The sequence below is a fragment of the Wyeomyia smithii genome, chromosome 1, assembly GCF_029784165.1.
Source record: "Wyeomyia smithii strain HCP4-BCI-WySm-NY-G18 chromosome 1, ASM2978416v1, whole genome shotgun sequence".
NCBI classification, from domain to species: Eukaryota; Metazoa; Arthropoda; class Insecta; order Diptera; family Culicidae; genus Wyeomyia; species Wyeomyia smithii.
The window spans coordinates 13,097,232-13,119,942 of NC_073694.1; the positions used below are offsets into that span (position 1 = coordinate 13,097,232).

Sequence of the window (22,711 nt, forward strand, 5' to 3'; positions counted from 1 at the left end):
AACATCGCCCTTGAGGGTGTAATCCGGAGGGCGGGCATCGACACGAGGGGCACAATTTTCACAAGGTCTGTTCAGCTTCTGGGCTTCGCGGATGACTTCGACATCATATCACGTAACTTTGCGACGGCGGAGGAAACTTACGCCCGACTGAAAGCCGAAGCTGGACGGATCGGATTGCGGATAAATGCGTCGAAAACAAAATACATGCGAGCGAGAGGCTCCAAGGAGAACAACATCAGCCTCCCAACTCAAGTCTCTGTAGACGGTGATGAGCTTGAGGTGGTCGATGAGCTCGTGTATTTGGGGTCACTGGTGACCGCCGACAATAACACCAGCAAAGAGATCCAGAGACGCATCCAGGCAGGAAATCGTGCCTACTTTTCACTCCGGAAGACACTTCGATCGAATCGAGTGCGACGACGCACGAAGTTGACGCTGTACAAAACACTGATAAGACCGGTAGTCCTCCACGGGATCGAGACGACAACGCTTCTCGCGGAGGACCTTAACGCTCTTGGAGTTTTTGAACGGAAGGTGCTACGGACTATCTACGGTGGAGTACAGACGGACGACGGAGAATGGCGACGGCGCATGAACCACGAACTGCACGCGCTGCTTGGAGAAAGTCCCATTGGACACCTGGCGAAAGTTAATAGGTTGCGGTGGGCCGGTCATGTCGTAAGGATGCCGGACGGCAACCCTGTGAAATCAGCAACCCTGCCGGCACCAGAAATAGAGGGGCGCAGCGTGCACGATGGCTCGACCAGATCGAAGGAGACTTGCGGGTGATGAGACGCCTGGGGATCTGGCGAAACACAGCCCAAAACCGAGCAACATGGCGACAAACTCTTGATACAGCACGAGCCACCACGGTTCTCGTCTGATTGGTAAGGTAAGGTAAGCTTCTTGAAATGAACTGAACCTTGAAAAAATGAAATAGAGCCAAAAGTTTTATGATTAAGAAAATGATGCCAATTTACGATCAGAACTACGAAAAAACATTCATAGAGGCCAGTGAAGAGTATAAAAGAAGAGGATCCCAAATCAAGCTGAGGACTGTGGAACAAAGCTTCTAAGGCCACAAAATAAAAACGATCCCGAATTAAGCTCTAAATTGCAAAACAAAGCTTTCTAAAGACCAGATATAAATGTCACAAATATTGAAACTTGTAAAACCTATATATAAAACACGAATTATTCCACAAAATATGAGAAGAGCAGAGTGAATATTCATCGTTTACACACTTCTTATCAAGCATGAGCGCTGCGTGTAGCAATTTTTTGCACTACACTTTTTTCCGTTTTGTGCTGTGTTGCTGCTGCTCGCAGAACACACATGTTGCTGCTTACACCACAGCTGAATAAAACAAGAGTGACGAATCACTCTAGTGAGCTTACTTACTTACTCTACTTTACTTACTTTGTTGGCCGACGGACCGTTTACCGGTCTAAATTCAAACGAATTAGAGATGTCCAACTCCTCCTGTCTTGGGCAGCCGTTCTCCAGTCACCTCGTACACCAACAGATCGTGCATCTTCTCCTACCGCGCAATGCCACGGAGTCGACGGCCTCTTAGTGTTTCTCTGCTGAATATAGTTTTGGCGGCTCTCTCGTCAGGCATTCTGATCACTTGTCCAGCCCACTGAAGCCTGTCCCGCTGTCCATTCCTGATTTATGCGTCTTCCAATTTACCGCCAATTATCGATCGAGAACTTTACGCTCGTTGATCAGGCTCAGCGTCCATGTCCGTGAAGGGCCACCAGGAGAATCAGTGTGCCATACAGCGCTAGTTTAGAGCGAGTTTGCAAAGCACGGGACCTTACCCGTCGTTTACATAGTTATCGGTGAGACAGGGGGTTGGTGCGCAGGCCTTACGAGCCGCCAGCATAAAACACTCACAAGTAATGAACGAGGAACAAAGAAATTCGGACTGGAACAATCGGCACAGACCCATGCAACGAAAACGGACTAACGATTGGAAACTCGGGACGTGGAACTGCCGATCTCTCAAATTCCAAGGGAGCACTCGAGTGCTCTCCGAAGTATTGAAATCCCGCAGGTTCGACGTCGTAGCGCTGCAGGAGGTGTGCTGGAAGAGCTCAATGGTACGTACGTTCTGGGATGGTCATGCCATCTACCAGAGCTGCGGCAACACACATGAGCTGGGGACAGCTTCTATAGTGATGGGCGAGATGCGGAAACGGGTGATTGGGTGGTGGCCAATCAGCCCTCAAATGTGCAGGTTGAAAATCAAGGGCCGGTTCTTCAAAATAAGCATCATAAACGTGCACAGCCCTCACCTCGGAAGTACCGAAGACGACAAGGATGAATTTTACGCGCAGTTGGAGCGTGAGTACGACCACTGCCCGAAACATGATAACAAGATCGTCATCACGATTTCAACACTCAGGTCGGCCAGGAGGAGGAATACAAACCGGTGATTGGAGGGTTCAGCGCGCACCAGCGGACCAACGAGATGGGTCTAAGATTCATCGACTTTGCTGCCTCCAAGAAAATTGCCGTGCGTAGTACCTGTTCCCAGCACAACCTACACAAGTACACCTGGAGGTCACCAAATCAGACAAAAATACAAATCGACCATGTTTTGATTGATTGTCGGCACTTTTCGAACATCATCGACCTATAGGAGCGCTAACGTCGACTCGGACCACTACTGATGGTTGAGATGCGCCCGGACCACTACTGATGGTTAAGATGCGCCCAAAACGGATTTCGTGTGGTTTGTCGGGTCCATTCGAACCCCGCAGGGGGCTTCGACAGGGTGATGGTCTCTCCTGCCTGCTATTCAACATTGCGCTACAGAGTGTAATGAATCGAGCGAACATCAACACGCGGGATACCATTTTCAACAAATCCAGTCAATTCGTATGCTTTGCTGATGATGTCTTCAAAACAACTGCGGCTGTGGCAGAACAGTACACCAGACTAAAACGCGAAGCAGTGAGAATTGGGTTGATGATTAATACGTCTAAATCGAAATATATGCTAGCCGGCGTAACCGAAGCCGACCTACAACGCCTAGGCAGTAGCATTACGATCGACGGAGATGAATTCGAGGTAGTCGATGAGTTTGTCTGTCTTGGCTCACTGGTTACTGAGGACAATGATACCAGCCGAGAGTTTCGGAGTCGTATTATCAGCGGAACGCGTGCCTACTATGGGCTCCAAAAGTAATTGCGCCCGTACGAAGTGTAACCTGTACAAAACGCTCATAAGACCGGTCTACGGGCATGAAATGTGGACAATGCTCGAGGAGGACCTGCGAGTGCTTGGAGTTTTCGAACGACGAGTACTAAGGACGATCTTTGGCGGCATGCAGTATATGGAGGCGAAGAATGAACCATGAGCTCGCGCAACTCTACGGTGAACCCAGTATTCAGAAGGTGGCTAAAGCTGGACGGATACGCTGGGCAGGGCATGTTGCAAGAATGCCGAACAACTACCCTGCGAAGATGGTGTTTGCCTCGAATCTGGTAGGAAGAAGACGACCAGGGGCGCAGCGGGCAAGATGGATAGAACAGGTGAAGCTAGATCTGGCATAGAGTACACAGTGTCCCAGGGATTGGAAAGCGGCAGCTAATAACCGAGTGAATTGGAGAAACTTTGCTAATCAGGCCATGCCGTTATGACGGAATGCCAAATAAATAAAAATAAAATAAATAATACTCTCTCTCGTTCCACTCCCCCGGTAGCTGTTCTGTATCTTAAATCCTGACTTGATAGTTGCGGATCAGTTGGGGCAGACAGGAAGCCAACTTTAATAAGTCTCTCACTTGCTGTACTGACGAAGGCGTTCCTACTGCCGTCTCAATGCTCTGCCTCTGCGCCATTCAGGTGTAGTGCTGCTTCCACCGGTCGACCACCTCACGTTCATCCGTCAAGATTCCTCCATCCTTATCCCGACAAATTTCTGTTGTCTTGCGTTCAGTATCTTGGCAGTTTTGACAAAGCTGCACGCCACCGCGGGCAAAAGGAGCGGCTAGGAGCTGGATTTCGTAATGGTACCACGTTCTCGGGCTGGCACCTGCATCGAGCTCCCCTAGTAACAACAAGTGTGACAACGGCTTGAAACGACGAGGTGGGAACCAGGCAGCAGTAGGATCAGATGGTTGTTTCTGACTTGCGCCGGTCGGGGGACTCAAAGTTGCTCATAAAACGCGATGGCTGCCAGGAGATAGATGCGGCGAAGTCTGGAGGTGGAAAAACGGCGAATTCGTCCGTGTCCACACCAGACATATTGGTAGACGGTCCCTTGCTAGTCAAGGCCGTGGAAAAGTGAATGGATACGCGACAGACGCCCTCTCTTTCGCGGCGGTTTGCTCTACGCGGCAGGTCGCTAAGCAAACGAGGCAGTCCCCGGAGAAAGCGGCCCCCGAGAACACCAAGAAACGATTGGTGAACACCAACCGGTTCAAAGTCCGCCGGAAAACCGGCCGAGGTGAAGTCACGGGCAATCCTTGGATTACCCTAGAGGGTATGAAGCGGCAGGAAGGTGCGACACGCCAAGATGGCGGAGCAGCCAGAGGATCAAAAAAGGTAAAAAGGCGCGGAGTAGGGGGGGGCGCCCTCATACTCAAGACGGATGGTTTTAAGTACTTAAAAGTCTTGAAGCAGATGAGGGGCGAAACGCCGCTCATGGATCTGGATGCGGAAGTGCGGAGTATCCATCGATCTGGCACTGGAGAGATGATGTTTGAGCTCCGGAAGGACTCCAAGAATAAGGGAGCTACCTACAAAACGGTTAGCGATAAGGTCCTAGGAAAGGATATGCAAGTGCGGACAATCACCTCAGAGGTGACTCTCTCGCTTGAAAACCTGAACGAAATCACCGGGGGTCGCGACATTGGTTCATCCAGATGGTCGACCTGTTATCTATGGAGCTAACGGGCCTAGCGCCGTTGGTGGTGGCGAGTGACTTCAACACTTGGCCTGTTGAGTTGGGAAGTCGCTCTACGAATCAGAAAGGTCAGATTCTGTTGAAGGCTTCAGCATAGCTCAACTTAGATCTGGCCAACGTTCGGTGTCATACGATGCCTATCAGCATCGCCATCAAGAAGGACAGAGCTTCGACCACCGTGACACAAAAGGCATATGAGGTACCAAAAGGTCATTCGTGATGCTCTGCTGGCAGCGGGAATGGCCTAACACCACGAAGGGCAGATGGACGCACCGACTTATTCCGGATCCTCACACCCTAAGATCTCTTCTCAGGTGTTTGTTCACGAATTTCCCCGCCACCTTAAAAAAATAAGTTCAGTTTCTTGTAGAATTTACATGTTTCCTGAGAACGATACAGATGCTCCGTTTCTCCATGCTTTCTTCGTTTCTGTTTACATCGCATCACGTTTTGACGGGAATCGTCTGACATTCTTTGTCGATTCCTCTCGATGAACCCAATAGCACCATCCGCTGCGCTGAGAATGGCTTCGATTAGCTCTCCCTCATCCGGCAACGTTTTGCCTGTACCCAGTGACGACTTCGGGAAGTTTAAGTCGCTCCAGATCATACCGTAGCGGGCGACGGTAGCGGATGTTGTTGACAAGCGAAAGTTTTTAGCGCATTTGGAACATCAGGAGATAGTGGTAGGAATTGACGTTTGCACCACGTTAAGTTCGAATATGATCAATATGATAATAGTCGGTATAAACTCCTCCTAAAGATCGACCTGAGCGTTGGGATCTCCGATGACGATGTTATCGTTATGTTTTGAACAACTATCGTAAGGCCTCTCCAGCTGCGCGTAAAAGGCGTCCTTATCATCGTCGGTACTTCCCATGTGAAGTCTGTATACGTTAATAATGCTAACGTTGAAGATACGGCCTCTAATTCTTAACACACATTATGTTGTCCAATTCACAATCGACGACTTACAAAGTTCAACCGAAATTTACAATACAGAGTTTAGTTCAATTTGCAGCAGTACGGAGTTTGTCGGGTCAGCTAGTACTTCAATATAAATAAACCTACACGCTCGCTAAATAGCTGGGACTGTGTACTCACCATCTGAGGACACACCGGCGATCGTAATTGGTCGTCTAGTTGCTTATCTATTTTCTGACACTTATCACTAACGAATCATACCAGCAGGATCATAGGCTTGACGCAGTACCTCCGATTTTCTGTATTGATTCCATGCAACTTGGTAGCTTCAGCACCTTTATCATCGCGAAGCCCATAACATAAAGAAATGGACAACAGGAACTCACAAAAACACGTCTGATTGTTCATTTCACCGTAATTGGCGACCAGAGACAAAATGTTAGCAATAGTTTTTTCCGAATGGGAGAATGTATATTACACAGCAGATTCATGCACTAAACTTAATTTCCCGAAGCACAGTTGAAAATCGTTAGTACAAATAAGACAGTAAACAAAAAAATGACTTTTGCGTTTGACGATTTTTACCTTCCATGGCCTACTTAGAACTGACTTATGAACTTCATCTTCAAACTTAAAAAAGAAGGAATTTCGAATATGTTTCCCTGCTTCGGACGGGAGGCAATTTGTCAACTGGTTAAAACTCTGCAAATTTATTCAAATAATTGGAGTGGTACGGTTGAATTCAATTCAAACTCTCAGGTTTTTCCTCTGTTATTTCAAATCAATTCAATAGTTAATCGACCAATTTTTAAGCAGGACAAGCATAACGCCAAGCGTTTCTCATAGATAGCGTTACAGGCGAAATCATAGGGGAGGAAACGCGTTTGCGTTTCTCAAAAGCGTCACATATAAGGAGGCCCACAGTCGATTCGATCGAAAGCTGTTTGCTCACATGCTGCGCAACATTTCCTCCGCTGAAGGCGTTGCCGAGGATGACGACGATGACGCAGCAGAACCGGTAGGAGGTGGTACCAGTAGTTCGTCACTGCTATCGGCCGCCGGAGGTTCTTCTTCCTCATCACCGAGCCCACTTTCGCCACTATCAGGCGGAGCCTCGTGATCCACCGTCAGCGGGTCCGCCCCAGTGGGGCAGCTACTGGTTGAACACATTTCGAAAAACTTACGCGTCACCTCCTCCATCGAGGCATCTTCCGTTACATCCGCCGGAAAATTGTTCTAAAATTTGAGATAAAATCACTTCACTATACACCTTTTGAGGTAAAAATAAAGCTACCTTAACGGTATGATTATCCTCGCGCAGCATTCGCCACTCCTCCAGGATGTTCGAGTACTGATCGTAACGCGTCTGGTCGCCGTTGATTTCGTAGATGTGAATCAGCCCCCGGTAATCGTACTCCAGCCCGGAGTACGACTCACCAAACAGTCGCAGACTGATATCAATACTTTTTAAGTACAGCTCCTCCGCTTCCTGGTACTTCTGCATGTGAAAGTTGTACAGCGAGGCCAGATGCCCAATAGAAAGACCCACCTCGTAGTCGTACGGTCCGAGGATGTGCGTTTTAATTTTGATTGCACGTTTATGCATCTGCTCGGCATCGTCAAACTTCGACATTGACTGATACAACCGACCCAGATTGCCGTAGTGTTTCGCCGTTTGCACATTGATTTCCCCGAACGCTTCCAAGGACAAATGGAGCGCCGACCGATGCAACTCTTCCGATTGTTCCAGCAAGCTTTTGCACCTATGGTAGTCGATCGTGGAAGCCATCGAGTCCAGTGCGATCTCCTCCAAGATCAAGGCTTTAACCCGTTTGGCCGAAGCCAACATCAGATGATTACATGGCACCAGTTCTTTCATGATGTCGATCGCTCGCTCGACGGTAACCGTCGCCGAATCGAACTTTCCCGAGCTATACTCCAGCACGTATAGGCAGTAGGCGAGGTCCTCGTGGGCCACCGCCACGTGCAGGTTGCGGGAGCCAAAGATTCGACAGAGAATTTCGAGCGCCTCCGTACGGACAGCAACACTGTTCGCGATCGAATCCACATTTAGCAGAAAGAATCCGTAGTCAAGCAGAGCGTCCGCGTACTTCTGATGGTTCGTTCCGAAGCTGGTTCCGGCCCTGCAAACGGCCTGCTTGATCAGCATGCTGGCCGACTGAAATTGCCGCTTGACCACACAGGACTTCGCCATCTGCCGCAGGACGTCGACGACGATTCTGGGGACACAATTAAATTTTAAATAAGCAACAATCCAACAATGATAATACAGAATTCGAAAGATAAGAGGGGAAATGTTCACATTAACGTCAAAAAGAGAATGGGAGCCTCACAGAGATAAGATACTCACTTGTCCGGTGTGTGTCGGTTGATGTGCTTCAGCGCCCGGATGCTCCATCGATAGCTGAGATCGTACTCGCTGCGGTAGAAGTGCAGCGCGGAAATCTGCTGGTAAATGTTAGCTAGCAAACTGTTTGGTATGTCGCTGAGGCTATCGTTATCACTGCCGGTTGTTTTCCCACTAGAATGGCTGGTACTGTTATAATCACTGCTAGGTTTACTATTACTATTTTTGTGTTTGCTGCTGCTGCTACTTCGGTTACCACTGGGGGATCTTCGAGGTCTGCACTGCTGTTGGTGCTGCTGGGTTAGTTTATCGATAATGTTCAGCGCCTGGGCACAACTGAGGCTCGCTTCCTTGAAACAGCAGAATGCAGTCTGCGCATAAAGTAATCTATAAATAATAAATAAAATCTATAAAACAACTTCCCTGAAGTATAATTGTGACAGTGCATACTTCTGGAGACAATTCAGCTCAATCAGATACCGCATGTAGCTAGTTCGGAGCAGCTGAATCATGAGAAGAGTGATGTTGAACACGTGCAGCGATTCCTCCAGCCAGCCGGCTTCCGACAGGAACGATCCCAGCCGTACGCCGTTGTTGATTTGATCCATGAACGAAGTGGCGAAGCGCCACACCTCCGCAGGGACGCCACCATCACACGAAGCTTCCGCCGTTGCCGCCGCCGTCGTCGTCCCGTACAGATAGTGCTCCAGCTTGGCGTCCTTCACGTGCGAGGCGTTGACATCCTGCAGATAGTAGACAGTGGTCGTGCGGCAGAACTTTGTGCGCAACTCGGTCACGATCGGCCGCCGTGCCGTCATCAAGATTTGAACACATTTGAACATAATCTGTTTGAGCGAGGCTTGCTTGATGAGCTTGTGAAACGTGTCCAGATCGGTCAGCTGAACCAACAGGATGTCCTTCAGGGCGTCAAAGTTGCACATCTACAAGAAAAAAAGAAAACGTTTTAACATCTATCGCTATTTTTATCCTTCCAGCTTATTTTTCTCCACTTGACGGGCTGGCGTTAAGCTAGCATATTAACACCAAGCTCCAAGTCTTAATTCACTATCCAAACAGAGTGACGTTCCCGAGCGGCTTGGGGCGATTGATCCCCGAGTAATCATTCTGCTTTAACAAAGAAGATCAGTATTGCTGCGCAAACGACCAGCGTTGGCTGCATATTTGGTGCTGAAAGTAAGTCGCTGCTCTCTTCCGGAGACGATGCTGATAAGCCAAAATAGCAATTGCGACACTACGTGCCGAGCCGCGCTCTCAACCGAAAATGCGCTAGTTAATATGTACGTCTTGGTTCCTTTTTTTTTCTTCGCTTCTTGTGACAAAAAGCGTCTCGCAAAATTGTCGAATGAGGATGTAGCAAATTGAACTTTGCTTTTGAAGATTTAGGCTGAAATGGCGCAACATCTTACGGAACACGCACACAATGAGAAGCGCGTGACAGGTTGGCCTGACGATTAACACCTGCCCGCCCGGCGATGCTGGCGTGAACGTGGCCTAGAGGCCGCTAACTAGTAACGGAACTATACAGCCAGTTTATTTATTTGAAGTCGTTCATTTCAACATCTCCTACCACCCCTGGGTTATCTTATGGCGTCATAAAAATGGAATTTTTGCACTCGTCAAAAACAAGCTTTTAAACATATTAGTGGTCCAGTTGTAGTTGTATTTGATACTCGGCATTCGCAGAGTAGGTGTTCCGATGTTTCGCTTACGATGCCATCAAGTTCGCCCGGGACAGCGCCCCCAGGTCTTTCTTACTGAGCCTAAGAAGAACGAAGCTCTTCTCTCGATTTGGCTCTATGAATGTTTTCGATTGTCGTAACCCGCTTGTAATATCCCGGTTTGCTTTGATGGTTGCTTTCTCCCATGCGCCAAGTTTAGCTTTTAAAGCACTCGGTGAAACTCCACAAAAAGGTTATGGGCCAACAAAATTAGTGACCAGAAACACCGGAATAAATCAAGCTAGTTTTTCTTAGCCAGCTGTCGGAGCTGTCGGAGTGGCGAAAAGAAGAATTCAGACCTTCAAATGCTGCCTGACCACAGAAAGTGGAGATTTTGCGTGCCGGTAATTTCTTTTCAGACAAGTATTCGCGCATTCTGTGTAGAAGCAAAATGAGCTTTCTTTCCCGTTCTGTCTCTTATATTCCCTAGGGGATTTCTTTTCCACCCAATTCTCGTTGCTTTTTATTAAAAAAAAATCTTTCAGTATTCTTAGGTGTCCTGTTAGTCAACCTCAGAGTGCTCTCTTCCACATCTGGTTAAACCAATTGATGAAGAGGAAGGAGGTGAAGTATTGCATCTAAGGCTTTTGATGGAGTACTTCTCATAGCTTCATAAATCGATGTCAGGCCGCTCTTTGGATTTAACCAAGCTAAGCTTGAGTGGTTAGGGGCGGCTCAAACAGCGACTGATCCGGAGCGGATTGCTGAACTACGAAATCCGGTGTTTCGCCAGCTACACCTAAGACGGTAGCCCCGTCGCGAGGCTAGGTATCGCAGCCCTAGTAAGACAGCATGCATGGAAACTTGGTCCTTGAAATGTTGAGACTCTCTTCCAACCGGCACCCGCGGGCGTCTTGGCCAGAGAGCTATGGAAGGCCAAAGTGGAGGTAGCAGCCATACAAGAGGTGCGTTGGCCTAAAACCGGAGAACGTGTATTCCGGGCGGTTGATCCGACCGCGGGCACTACTTTCAAGTACCACATCTACTACAGTGACGGCGACAAAGCGAAACGTGGAGTCGATTTTGTGCTACTAGGAAACCAAATGAAGCGTGTCATTAAGCGGAGGCCTATTAATGATCGTGTAGGCATATTGAAGATCAAGGACAGATTCTTCAATTACAGCCTTATCAACGTGTACGCGCCGACAAACGATAAAACAGATGCCGTAAAGGAGGAGTTCTATGAGCTCCTTGAGAAAACGTATGGAGAGTGTCCACAACACAATATAAAGATCGTCATCGGAGATACGAACGCACAAGTCGGACGAGAAGAGTTCTTCCGTCCCGTTATTGGTAGGAAAAGCCTTCACTCTATCACCAACGACAACGGCTTGAGGTTAGTGAACTTCGCCGCTGCCGGGGGAATGGCCATCTCTAGTACCAATTTTGCACGTCTGAACATTCGGAGAGGCCGGCTCGCAGATCGACCACATGCTGATCGACGACCGGCACTTTTCAGACGTCACAGATGTGCGGTCCTTTCGAGGGCCGAACACCGACTATCTCGTTGCAGGCACGATTCGCACCCGGCTGTCCAACGTATTTAAATCGAGATCGGCGAGAAAGATACGTCTAGTCATCCGAAGGTTATTAGCGAAAGGAGTCCCTGCCGAGTATACTCGGAAAGTTGATACACTAATCGGTGAACTATCTGGAGTGGACCTGAAAGCACATCCATAATGCGGGACTGGGAACGAAGTGGGTTTTACTATTTTGGCCTTTAGAAGCTCTTTTCGGCGATTTTGAGCTCAATTTGGGAACATTTTCTATTTTGGCTAAAAAGCCTTTAGAAGCACTTTTCGGCGATTCTGAGCTCAATTAGGGATCATTTTCTATTTTGGTCTTTTCTGGCCTTTAGAAGCACTTTTCGGCGATTCTGAACTCAATTTGGGATCATTTTCTATTTTTGCCTTTTCTGGTCTTTAGAAGCACTTTTCGGCGATTCTGAGTTCAATTTGGGATCATTTTCTATTTTGGCCTTTTCTGGCCAAAATAGAAAATGAAGCACTTTTTACCGATTCAAAGTTCAAATCGGGATAATTTTCTATTTTGACCTTTTCTGACCTTTAGAAGCACTTTTCGGCGATTCTGAGCTCAATTAGGGATCATTTTCTATTTTGGCCTTTTCTGGCCTTTAGAAGCACTTTTCGGCGATTCTGAGCTCAATTCGGGATCATTTTCTATTTTGGCCTTTTCTGGACTTTTCGGCGAGTCTAAGCTCAATCATTTTCTATTTTGACCATTTATGGCCTTTAGCACTTTCGGCGATGTCGACTAATGTAATATTTAGCAGTGAACCGAATAGAGGCCGACTACTTCGAGGTAGATCTTACACGCGCTGGATGTGTACTGTGGACGAGGATGCCAGAGCAGCAGTCCAAGACCGAGTTTTATGGAGTCGTATTCTGGAATCGGCATAGAATTTCAACGATTTTTTATCATGAGAGTAAAGTGAAGCAAGTAAGCAAGTTGAGTGGATGTTTCAGTCGTTATGGGCCACCAAACTAATGAGGTCATTTTGTTGTTTGACCTCGAGCGTACACGCAAAAGTTGAAGTCTTGTACAATCATTGTGTCTTCCCGATTCGCACAAATGTTGCAAAGAAATCGCACAATAATGTGTGAAATGCATAACGCAACAGTTGTACTGCGAATACATTGACATAGAATGAAATCAGAATATGTATCATATACCGACACTTTATTTCTCACGTCGAGTGTATTAGTGACTGCTACTCATGGAACAGTGCAAGCTGCAAACAACAACTTGTGAACTCACTAGATTTAAATAGCTATAATACTCGATCGATTTATCTCGATGGATTTGGTCATTAAAAGTACCATTGAATGATTTGCAAAAAAAAAAAACGAAACAAAATTCTGTTCACAAAATTTTGTAATCAACGCTAGCTTCACCGCAAAACTAGCAAAACCCTCCATTCCACAAAGCCACAAAAGCGTTGCTGATTTTTTATGGCAACACTTGTAAATTGTGAATAATTATTATTTGTCATTCTGTGCACGCGCTTTTTTCTCAAGCGACGAGAGAAATCTTTCTCTCGCTCGTAGAATTTCCATGTATGTGCGACAAGACTAGACACGTCACATACAATTTGCAGGTTGCTCTTTCGCTTCTCTTTCGGTTCGGATTGCGACGCGCAAGGCGATATCTCGTTGCTTCACGAAATGAGCGAGATACCCGTGCTGTACATACTTGATACCAGTATTGTTAGTCTCTCACTCATATTGTCGGTGCGTGCTTGCTGCTATTCAGAGGAAAGCATGAAGAAGAAAAAGTATCTCGAAAGCGTGTGTGCAAAAGACTTGAAAAGCGTAGCATATGTCTCGTCCTCAAGCAGAAAGGAGGAGAATGGCTTTGCTTCTCGCTCGCTTTGCAATGCTGCTTAATACCAGTTGAAACTGTTTAGGTGTAGTAGTTTGGAGCTGCCAATCATTGCAATCATTGTACTGGTTCCGAATTACATCAACAATTGCGCCAAAAACGCACAATTTTGTACTGGTTTCGCACCATCCAACTTTTGCGTGTACTACCAAAATATATCACCTCACATCGTTTCCCATTGAACTCCAGCTCAGCGCTGACACCACTGCAGTGCACTGGTATTTTCAAAAGGGAACATTGAAACACTTCAGTCTATCAAACGTCACTAAAGTGATGCCTCACCCGCTATTCGCACGCATGATTTTAGTACCTCTAGCGTCATTCGAAGCAACCGTGTTTCGCTTAACTGAGTCGTACGCCGCCTTGAAAATTGTTCATTTACTTGTCTAGTATCTGGAGAACATCACAAACAGTAGTTTTATCCTCCTCCTGTTTAAATGGTTCCACAGCTGGAGTGTCACTTACCACTCTCGTCCTTTTCGTTGGTTTTGAAAGCTTTGTTAGGGCACTATTGAACGGCGAGGAGCCGGATTAGCAGAGCAGGAACAGGATTATGAGTGACGAACAAGCTGGCGATTAGGGAGCTGAAAAATGGCAAGGCCGCTGGGAAGGACGGTATCCCGGTGTAATATCTTATTTGACCGGTAGGTAAGTGATAATAATTCCGTCTAGAACACTCGGTGGTTGAGGTAACAATGTCTTTATTCAGGGTAAATTTTAGCCTGGCTTGAAGCATGGCTTGAAGCATGCTGACTAAGGTACATTTTTAATCGAACACATATGCAGTGGGAACGGTAGAAATGATCGTTCCCACGATGTCATAGTGCCGCGTGTGTTATATCATATTACTCGAGCTCGATGGAATAATGTAGGTATGCTACACCTTCCCCGTTTGGAAAGAATGACGCTATGGAATAAGTTATTCCTTGTCAGCACGCTTCTAAGCTTAATAAGATCTGATGTTATAATAATTGTATTAATAATTTTTGTTCTTTTGTGTACTTTGAAATTATATAACTTCTACCCCCTGATGGGAAGGTTTAGTTTCTGAATTTTATCAGTCTGCTTTTGTGAACTTCTAAACGCTTGTTTTTGTCGTTAACTATGGTAGCATTCGAAACGTTTGTATTTAACACTTTGTAGGGACCGTCGTTCACTTGGTCGAGTTTTGTTCTGTTTTCTAATGCTAGGTATACAATGTCTCCGATATTGATGTTTTCTGAATCTGTTTTTATCTTTTTATTGAGTTCTAGGGTTCTTCTTTCCTTTGTTTTTTGGATAGTGTCTAAAACTTGTGTATGCGCAACTTGAAGTCTGTACTTCATTTCCGAGTTGTAGGATTCGTGATTATAAAATGGATTAATTTCTGATGGCATGAATTCGAGAATGTTAGATTTACGAGCAAACAACAATTCGAACGGGGTGTAGTTGTGCTCGAGATTTGGGGTCGTATTATAACAGAAGCTATAATATGGCATCCAATTGTCCCAATCATTAGTTCGTTCATTACAGAAAATTCGCAGGTACTCATTCAAGCACCTATGATTTCTTTCCAGTGCGCCTATTGTTTGGGGGTGATAGGCAGCTGAACATGAATGTGTTATTTGTAGTGTTCTGCACACTTCATCAAAGACAGCCTTGAACTCTGTTCCTTGATCTGTTTTAATTTTTGCGATTTGTCCAAATGTTAGAATGCATTTTTCGACTACAGCTCTAGCCATAGTTAGTGCTGTTTTATCTGGTATCGGTACTAGAATAATAAATTTGGTAAAATCGCATTGCATTGATACTGCATAACGGTTTCCATTCTCTGATAGCGGAAATGGTCCGACAGTATCAATCGATACGACTTCGAAAGGTTTCACGGGTGTAGTCGTGACTACTGCTGGAGCTTGTAACTTGGTAAAGTGCTTATTTAGTTTTTACGTAATTAGTAATAATTTCCTTCATATTGTGCCAAAAATAGATTGGTCTCAGTTTTTTATAAAGTCGGTTAATTCCTATATGTCCTCCGACGGGTGTATTATGATATTGATAAAGGATGTTTCCAATATCAATATCGTTTTTCACAAATTTAGGTTTTTCAAATATTATTACGGTAACATTCCTGAGAATTTTGTTACCTATTTCCTTAAGTAAGTTGGTGTCAATGTAATTGAAAATTAAATCATTATTTGCAATTGCGAATTGCTTGGCCATTTTCTTTATTTTTGAATAATTTGTAGTCATTCTTGTGTAAGGGATCCCTTTATCGATAACCTCGAATGCTTTCTGCAGCATGGGTTTCAATAATGTTTTATTATTCAATTCGAGATTTCGCACTTATGCAAAGCTCTTTTTATAGTTTTTATTAAATAAATGCAAATCTATCTTATTTGTATTTTGGTTATATAAGAAGCCTAATTTAGTTGAATCAAATGTTTTTAAGCCGTTGGTAGCATCAGCCACTCGGAGTTGATCAGATTCCTGTGGAGCTGGCTGAACAGTTGATTCTTTATTGTTATTTCTGGTCATTGACCTAGTAATAGCATATATGTTTTTAAGTTCGTGTATATCGAGGTTTACTCTAGAGAGAGCGTCTGATACTACGTTACTTTTACCCTTTATATATTGCACTGTGAAATCGTACTCCTCCAAATCTAGTCGCATTTGCGTTAGTTTGGATGATGGGTCTTTCATAGTGAATAAATAAACAAGTGGTCGATGGTCGGTTTTAATGATGAATTTTCTTCCATATACGTATGGTCGGAAAAATTTGATTGCCCAGTGGATTGCGGCAAGTTCTCGCTCTATAGTTGATTTATTACTTTCGCCTTTTCTGAATGTTCTACTAGCGAACGACACAGGCAGTTCTGTATTATCGTACTCCTGAGCTAAGACGGCTCCGCACGCCACTTTTGAGGCGTCGGTTGTGATAATGAAGTCCTTTTTGAAGTTTGGGAATTTCAAAATTCTAGGTGACATTAGTTGTTGTTTTAGAGTGAGAAATGCTTCATGACATTTTTCGTTCCAGTTGAATTTGATGTCTTTTTTCGTTAGGTGGTTTAATGGGTGTGAAATTTCCGAAAAATTGGGGATGAAGCGCCTATAGTAGTTGCAAAATGCAACAAATCTGCGTACTTCATCGGAATTTTTCGGTATTGGATAATTTTTAATTATTGAGTACTTGGCTTTATCGGGTTGTACTCCTTCTTGGGATACGTGGTGTCCCAGAAATGTTACTTCTGTTTTAAAAAAACAACATTTGGCTGGGTTCAATTTTAAATTACAGTTTCTCATACGTTCGAAAACTTTTGATAAGTTTGTAAGCTGGTGTTTTGCGGAACATCCGATAACTATTATGTCATCCACGTATAAGAAGGCACATTCGGGGGGTAAGCCACTCAGTGCCAGCGTCATCATGCGCTGGAAACTGTTGGGGCTTATATTTAGTCCGAATGGAAGTCTAGTGAATTCATAATGTCCGTTTCCTGCTGTAAATGCTGTGAATTTTTTACAATGGTCTTGTAATTGGATTTGGTGGAATCCGGACATTAGGTCGAGTGTGGAGAAATACCTTGCTCTGCCTAATTGGTCCAGTATTTCATCAATCCTGGGTAATGGAAATTTATCTGGTACGATTCGCTTATTAAGCTGTCGAAAATCGACGACCAGTCTCCATTTATTGTCTCCAGTGTTATTTTTCTTCGGGACTAATAAAATGGGCGAGTTGTATGGTGAGGTGGAATTTTGAATAATGTTTTGATCTAACATTTTTCTGACTTGTTGATCAATTTCGAGCTTTTGGGTTTCTGGTGTTCTGTAATTTTTGATATAGACGGGTGACTTATCGTTTAACAAGATCTCTTGTTTATAAAAATTGTTGGTAGTTGAATAGTCATCTTGTATTGCAAATATGTCGTTATACTGTATACAAAGATGTTCGAGTTCCGTTTTAATTTTCGGGTCGATATGGGTTAGTTGCAGTTCTTATAATAGTTGTTTGTTCCTTTCGTTTGTTGGTGATGTTTGCTGAATGTGCTGATTTCGAACGTAAAAATTTTGTAATGGTACCATGGTCGGCAGAAAATTTGTCGGGATGAACATATTTTTTGTTGTTGAATTTTATAAATTTAACGAATTTGTTTTCATTATTAATTATGCTGTTTGCATACATTAGCCGTGGTTTTATTTCTTTTGCTATTGTTACCATATCTTCATTTATGTTGGGTAATTCTAGTTTTTTGATTATCTCGCATCTTGGAGGTATAATCTGTTGAGTCAGTGATTTATCGTGAATAGGTAGCAAAATATAATTATTTTCGAAACTTATGGTTAGTATCCACGAGTTATAATCAATACAGCATTTATAGGCTGCAAAGAAGTCCCTTCCCAAGATTCCATCTGTAGGAATTGGGAAGTTATCATCAACGAGATGAAACTTAAGTCGTATGTGAAGCTCATCTGTCTGCAAGTTAGTGATGAAGCTCCCATATGTATTTATGGTACCTGTACCTATTCCTGAAATTGAACAATAATCGTTTGGGTTGTATTTTTGCTGTTGCTTGATTTTCGATGTCTTAATTACTGAAATGTCCGAGCCACAATCTACTATGAAGCTACATTGTTGCTCGGAGCACTCAATATTTATAAGTACGAAATTGCTTGCGGACAGGTTTATTGCGTAAGCTGCCCTTGCCGTGGACCTAAAAAATTCTGTTATGGTCCGTGAAAATCGTTAGGGATAAGCTGATATCCCTGTACGTGTTGCTGTATTTGCGGGGTATTTTGTGGCTGCAATTGTTGTTGTGCCATCATGAACATTCCCTGATTGTTGGGGTGTCCACGATGTGGAAAGAATCCCCTGTTCTGGAATCCTCTTCCGTTTCTATAACTTCTGTACCCGCGGTAGTTGTTATAGTTACCACGAAAAAAATTGTTTCTGGTGAGGTTGTTTTGATTACCTCTATTTGGGTGTGCATATCCGCGTCCGTTTTCGCGAGGATTGTTTGATCCTCTTCCTCGATTTTGGTGATTAACTCGACCGGCCGTCAAGATTTGAGCAGTCGCTGGTTGACTTGGAGTGTCGAGCTCCATGAGTTTCACAATTGCGTCGCTCAATTTTTAAAATGTTCCTGCCCTGAGGATTAATTTTGCTTCTTTGCGTCGCTGCGGTCTTTTGCGCTGGTGTGGCATTGGCGAACGTTTGGTCTACGGTGTCTTGAAAGAGGCGAACCGCGTCTATGAACGAATCTAAGTTTTCAGGTTTGCCGTCATACATTGGGATTAGGGTTGTTCCCATTTTCACGTCTACGACAAGTGCCATTTTTGTTTTACTTCGTTTGCGTCTGGATTTTATATAATATAGAAAAACTAAACCTATTGTTCTAACACTCGTTATTTTGTCTTCTGCATAAACAAGTTTTTCGCCTATAATAATCAATATATCGTTATATTTTTGTCTTGTTCCTTTTATGAGAAAATTTAATTCTTCTTTCGGAAATTATCCTTCGTTTTCGGCCAATCTGTCGTTAAGAAGATTGTAAATTTTTTTTGCTTGGTCTTGCTTCCTAAATAGAAACTTTTTACTATAAACCCTATTTGGTGATTTTCGAAAATTCCCTATCATCGTATTTAGTTTGGCAATAGGCTCATCTATTAACAGCCTGATGTCGTCTATGTCCATTTAATTGGAATAAGCTGTATTGTTATTTTTAATTGCGGCAAACAGTGGTTGTTTCGGTTAGTGTAACACATTTGGAATGTAAGAAAAACTTATTTATTTTTGTTCACGCATTAAATGTTCATTCGGAAGTAAAGCAAGTAAGATATTTAAATGTACTCAGCTTAGCGCCCCTCCGTTGCTGCATTGTTGCTGCTTGTTGTTATTATATCGCAATTGGTCCGATGGCGCTCGTTTCTGCGCACATATTCGCGATGCTGCTACTGTTGTTGAGTGGCTAGATGTTAATGTCCCTTAGATCGTGGGGCGTTCTTCTCTGCGCGAATCGCTGTTTTTCGGTTGCCATTTCATTGTGCTCCGTAAACTGCGCACTGTTGTTATTGATTTACACTACGCACGGTTTTTTCGCTAAATTTCGCTTTTATGCGTCGTTTAACGCGTTTTGAGACTTGCATCCCTTTGCGAATGCTCTTCTCGTTAGTCTCTTTTGATGACACTTGTATATTTTATATAGTATTTGTAGAACGTTTAGTGCTATTAGCACCCACAATTTTAGTTCATGATCGCTATGGCGATCGTTATTCACTGCTGCTAGTTCATTAATTACGTTCACATGGGCATCGCCCGTAATGTCTGTTGTTTTTGATTGTTGTTTCCCCATTATGGAGAAGGCTTATTGGTCCGGCCACTTGGCGCGGTCAGCCATGTAATATCTTATTTGACCGGTAGGGAAGTGATAATAATTCCGTCTAGAACACTCGGTGGTTGAGGTAACAATGTCTTTATTCAGGGTAAATTTTAGCCTGGCTTGAAGCATGCTGACCAAGGTACATTTTTAATCGAACACATATGCAGCGGGAACGGTAGAAATGATCGTTCCCACGATGTCATAGTGCCGCGTGTGTTATATCATATTACTCGAGCTCGATGGAATAATGTAGGTATGCTACACCGGCCGAACTTCTAAAAGCGGGAAGCGAGCGGCTGTACTATGCGATCCACCAGATAATACTAAGGATCTGGGCGGATGAACAAATGCCGAACGACTGGTTGGAAGGCCTCATATGCCCTATCTATGAGAAGGGCCATCGATTGGATTGAGGCAACTATCGAGGCATAACGTGGCTCAACTCCACATATAAAGTGCTCTCCCGTATCCTGTTCTTCAGATTGAGACCGTTAACGGAATCCTTTGTCGGTGAATACCAGGCTGGCTTTCGACAGGGGCGTTCCACGACGGATGAAATCTTCACCCTGCGACAGATCTTCGATAAGTTCCGGGAGTACAACTTACCGACTCACCATTATAAGGTTACGAGAATGAGACTCCCCCTTTGAATCTCAGGGATTCGGTGCGCGTCTAAATTTAACCGATACCTTGGAACCACTCCGAGAATAGGAACCCAGGGACTTAAAAATATAAATATATCGTTAGTTCTAATTCCTAATTACTAGTGCCCAAGTTAATTCGGACTTCGGTAAAATCACCATTATAAACACTTTTTAAGTGTTTACTGAAGCTTTTTAGAGGTTTGACTGGAGCCCGCCAAATAGCGGCATTGGGCACTAGAGGGTTAAAGTAGAGGACTACGAATAAATTTTACGAGTACGAGCGTTCCGTGCGCATCCTATAGCTTCTTCATATTCAGAACATCATAGCTTTTGACGTAGAACTACCTCTTACGGCAACATATATAGGGATACAATTTTAAAAACCAAAAACATCGAGAGCGTCACGAAAATTATCCACTTTCAAATGCTTAAAACTCGATCAGTGTCCAACGGATTTTCTTCATTCTTACAGCAATCGAATGGAAAACCAACCATGCGTCCACCAAAATGTAGGCAGTTTTGATTTTGTGATAACTATTGTACTATTGAAAAACGTAGAGCCTTGCTGAACGCATGTTTCGATCAACCCTTATAAAAACATAAATTAACCACCCTAATAAAAATCAAGTTTGAGATACATCTGGTTTGGAATGAGCTGTAATTTCAGAAGCCCGTTTTGAAATATTCCATATTAGAATTTCGGTTCCTCAGAAAACGTCCCCGAAGGTCGATTTTCGGTCAAAAAATTTTTTCGTGATCTCGACGTTTTATGCATTTCTAAGACATTTGGCATCGAAAAAAAATCGATTTTCCCAATCACCTGTACTCCTCTCTTGGTAGTTTTTCGAAGGTCGAAAAATCACAACTTTGAGCGCTTTGAGGCACCACTGAATCATGTCCAATTGTTTGTTTGTTTGTTTATTGCCAATAGCGTGAAGGAACTCCTTTTTGAATTGCTGCCTTTGATGTCGTCAACTTATTATCTATTATCTATTTAAATATACCCATCTTATTGACTATTGATTTTTCATATAATAAAACTTCTATTCATTCATCGATTCTAAAACTCTAGGCAGCCTCTCTCAATAACTACTTTTGAGGTTGAACGTTTGGTTGCAACAGATAATGTATTCCAATTGACTACACCTCGAACGAACAGTGAGTTAGAGTAACAGCAAAAACATCATATCAAGAAGACTGGGAACTCTGCCTGAGACTGACAGTCTTACGAGTAAAAGTGGAACTGAGGCATGCTAGTGTGTGTGCTGGCGATGCGAATGCAAGCCGATCGCACAGGTTGGACCACCACACAGCCCACTCTGTCTTCGTAGCGATGCAAATTTCCACCTTAAATAGATGGAGTGCGCTGTTTGATTTGACGCTTGTCATTTGTATGGGATCGATCCAGAGATGCCAGTCTTCTTGATATGATGTTTTTGGTAACAGGGTGTGTCGTATGGTGGAATTAGCAGATTTTGAAGACGACGTCCTTGAAGCGGCAGTAATTTCTGGAACAGTAGTTGAGGAGAACGTGTTGAAAGCAGCTTGCGTAAGAACATGCATGAGCGGTAAGCGTAGAAGGTGGTCAAAGGACATCCGATCAAGCACAACAATTTAAGGCGATACGAAGCCTTTCCATATCGCATATCGCCGGAACGTACGTTGATCAAAAGTAAATCACCGAACATAAAGTGCGGCAGTATTAAAGCCTTGAAAATCTTCAGACGTGTATCAATAGGAGCAAACGAGGTGCAGCAGTAGAGCGAGCGGAGGCTAGCGTATATTTTATCGCATTGTTGATGCCGAGATTTTTGGCACTATCCACCCATTCTATTGTCTGTCTGTCCAATTTGACTGGTGGCAGTGGATCTGGTAGAGCAGTTCTACGTCTTCCCTTGATGAATAGTGCCTTACTTTTGGAAGGATTGACGAACGATTAATTGAACGGTTGATTGCGCTGTGACCAATCAGCAATTTTTTCAAGATCGGCGTTGATAATCCTGATAAGATCTTGTATGGGTATTCCAGAGTGGCTAATATACAGCTGAACGTCGTCGGCATACAGTTGTATCGAGCAGTACTTTAGGACGGTTGGTAAATCATTCACATGACAGCAGAATAGTAGAGGTCCATGTACAAAGCCTTGCGGAACGCCGAAAGTAGTATTTCTTTCATCAGACTGTCGATCGGCGCAGAATACTATTTGGGTTCGTTTTTCCAGATACGATTTCAGCAGGAAAACGGCAGAGTTAGCAAAATTAAATTGCGTTTTGAGTTTAGAGCAGCGCTTACGATGGGATATGGTATCAAAAGCCTTTGAGAAATCCACGAGTAACAGTACAGCAGTGCCTTTCTTATCAATGTTT

The 22,711-nt window shown here is 44.1% G+C and overlaps 1 protein-coding gene across 1 annotated transcript in view; it reads right to left on the minus strand.

Moving 5' to 3' along the window:
- Window positions 1-6,530: 6,530 nt before the first annotated feature.
- The window catches only part of LOC129717599 (amyloid protein-binding protein 2), a 31,288-nt gene continuing 15,107 nt past the window's right edge, over window positions 6,531-22,711 (minus strand). The window contains exons 3-6 of the mRNA XM_055667613.1: window positions 8,661-9,151; window positions 8,214-8,597; window positions 7,137-8,082; window positions 6,531-7,078 (exon numbers count right to left, since the gene is read on the minus strand). Of these exons, the coding sequence (XP_055523588.1) occupies window positions 6,791-7,078; window positions 7,137-8,082; window positions 8,214-8,597; window positions 8,661-9,151 (2,109 nt within the window). The 3' untranslated portion in view covers window positions 6,531-6,790. The remainder of the gene's footprint in view (window positions 7,079-7,136; window positions 8,083-8,213; window positions 8,598-8,660; window positions 9,152-22,711) is intronic.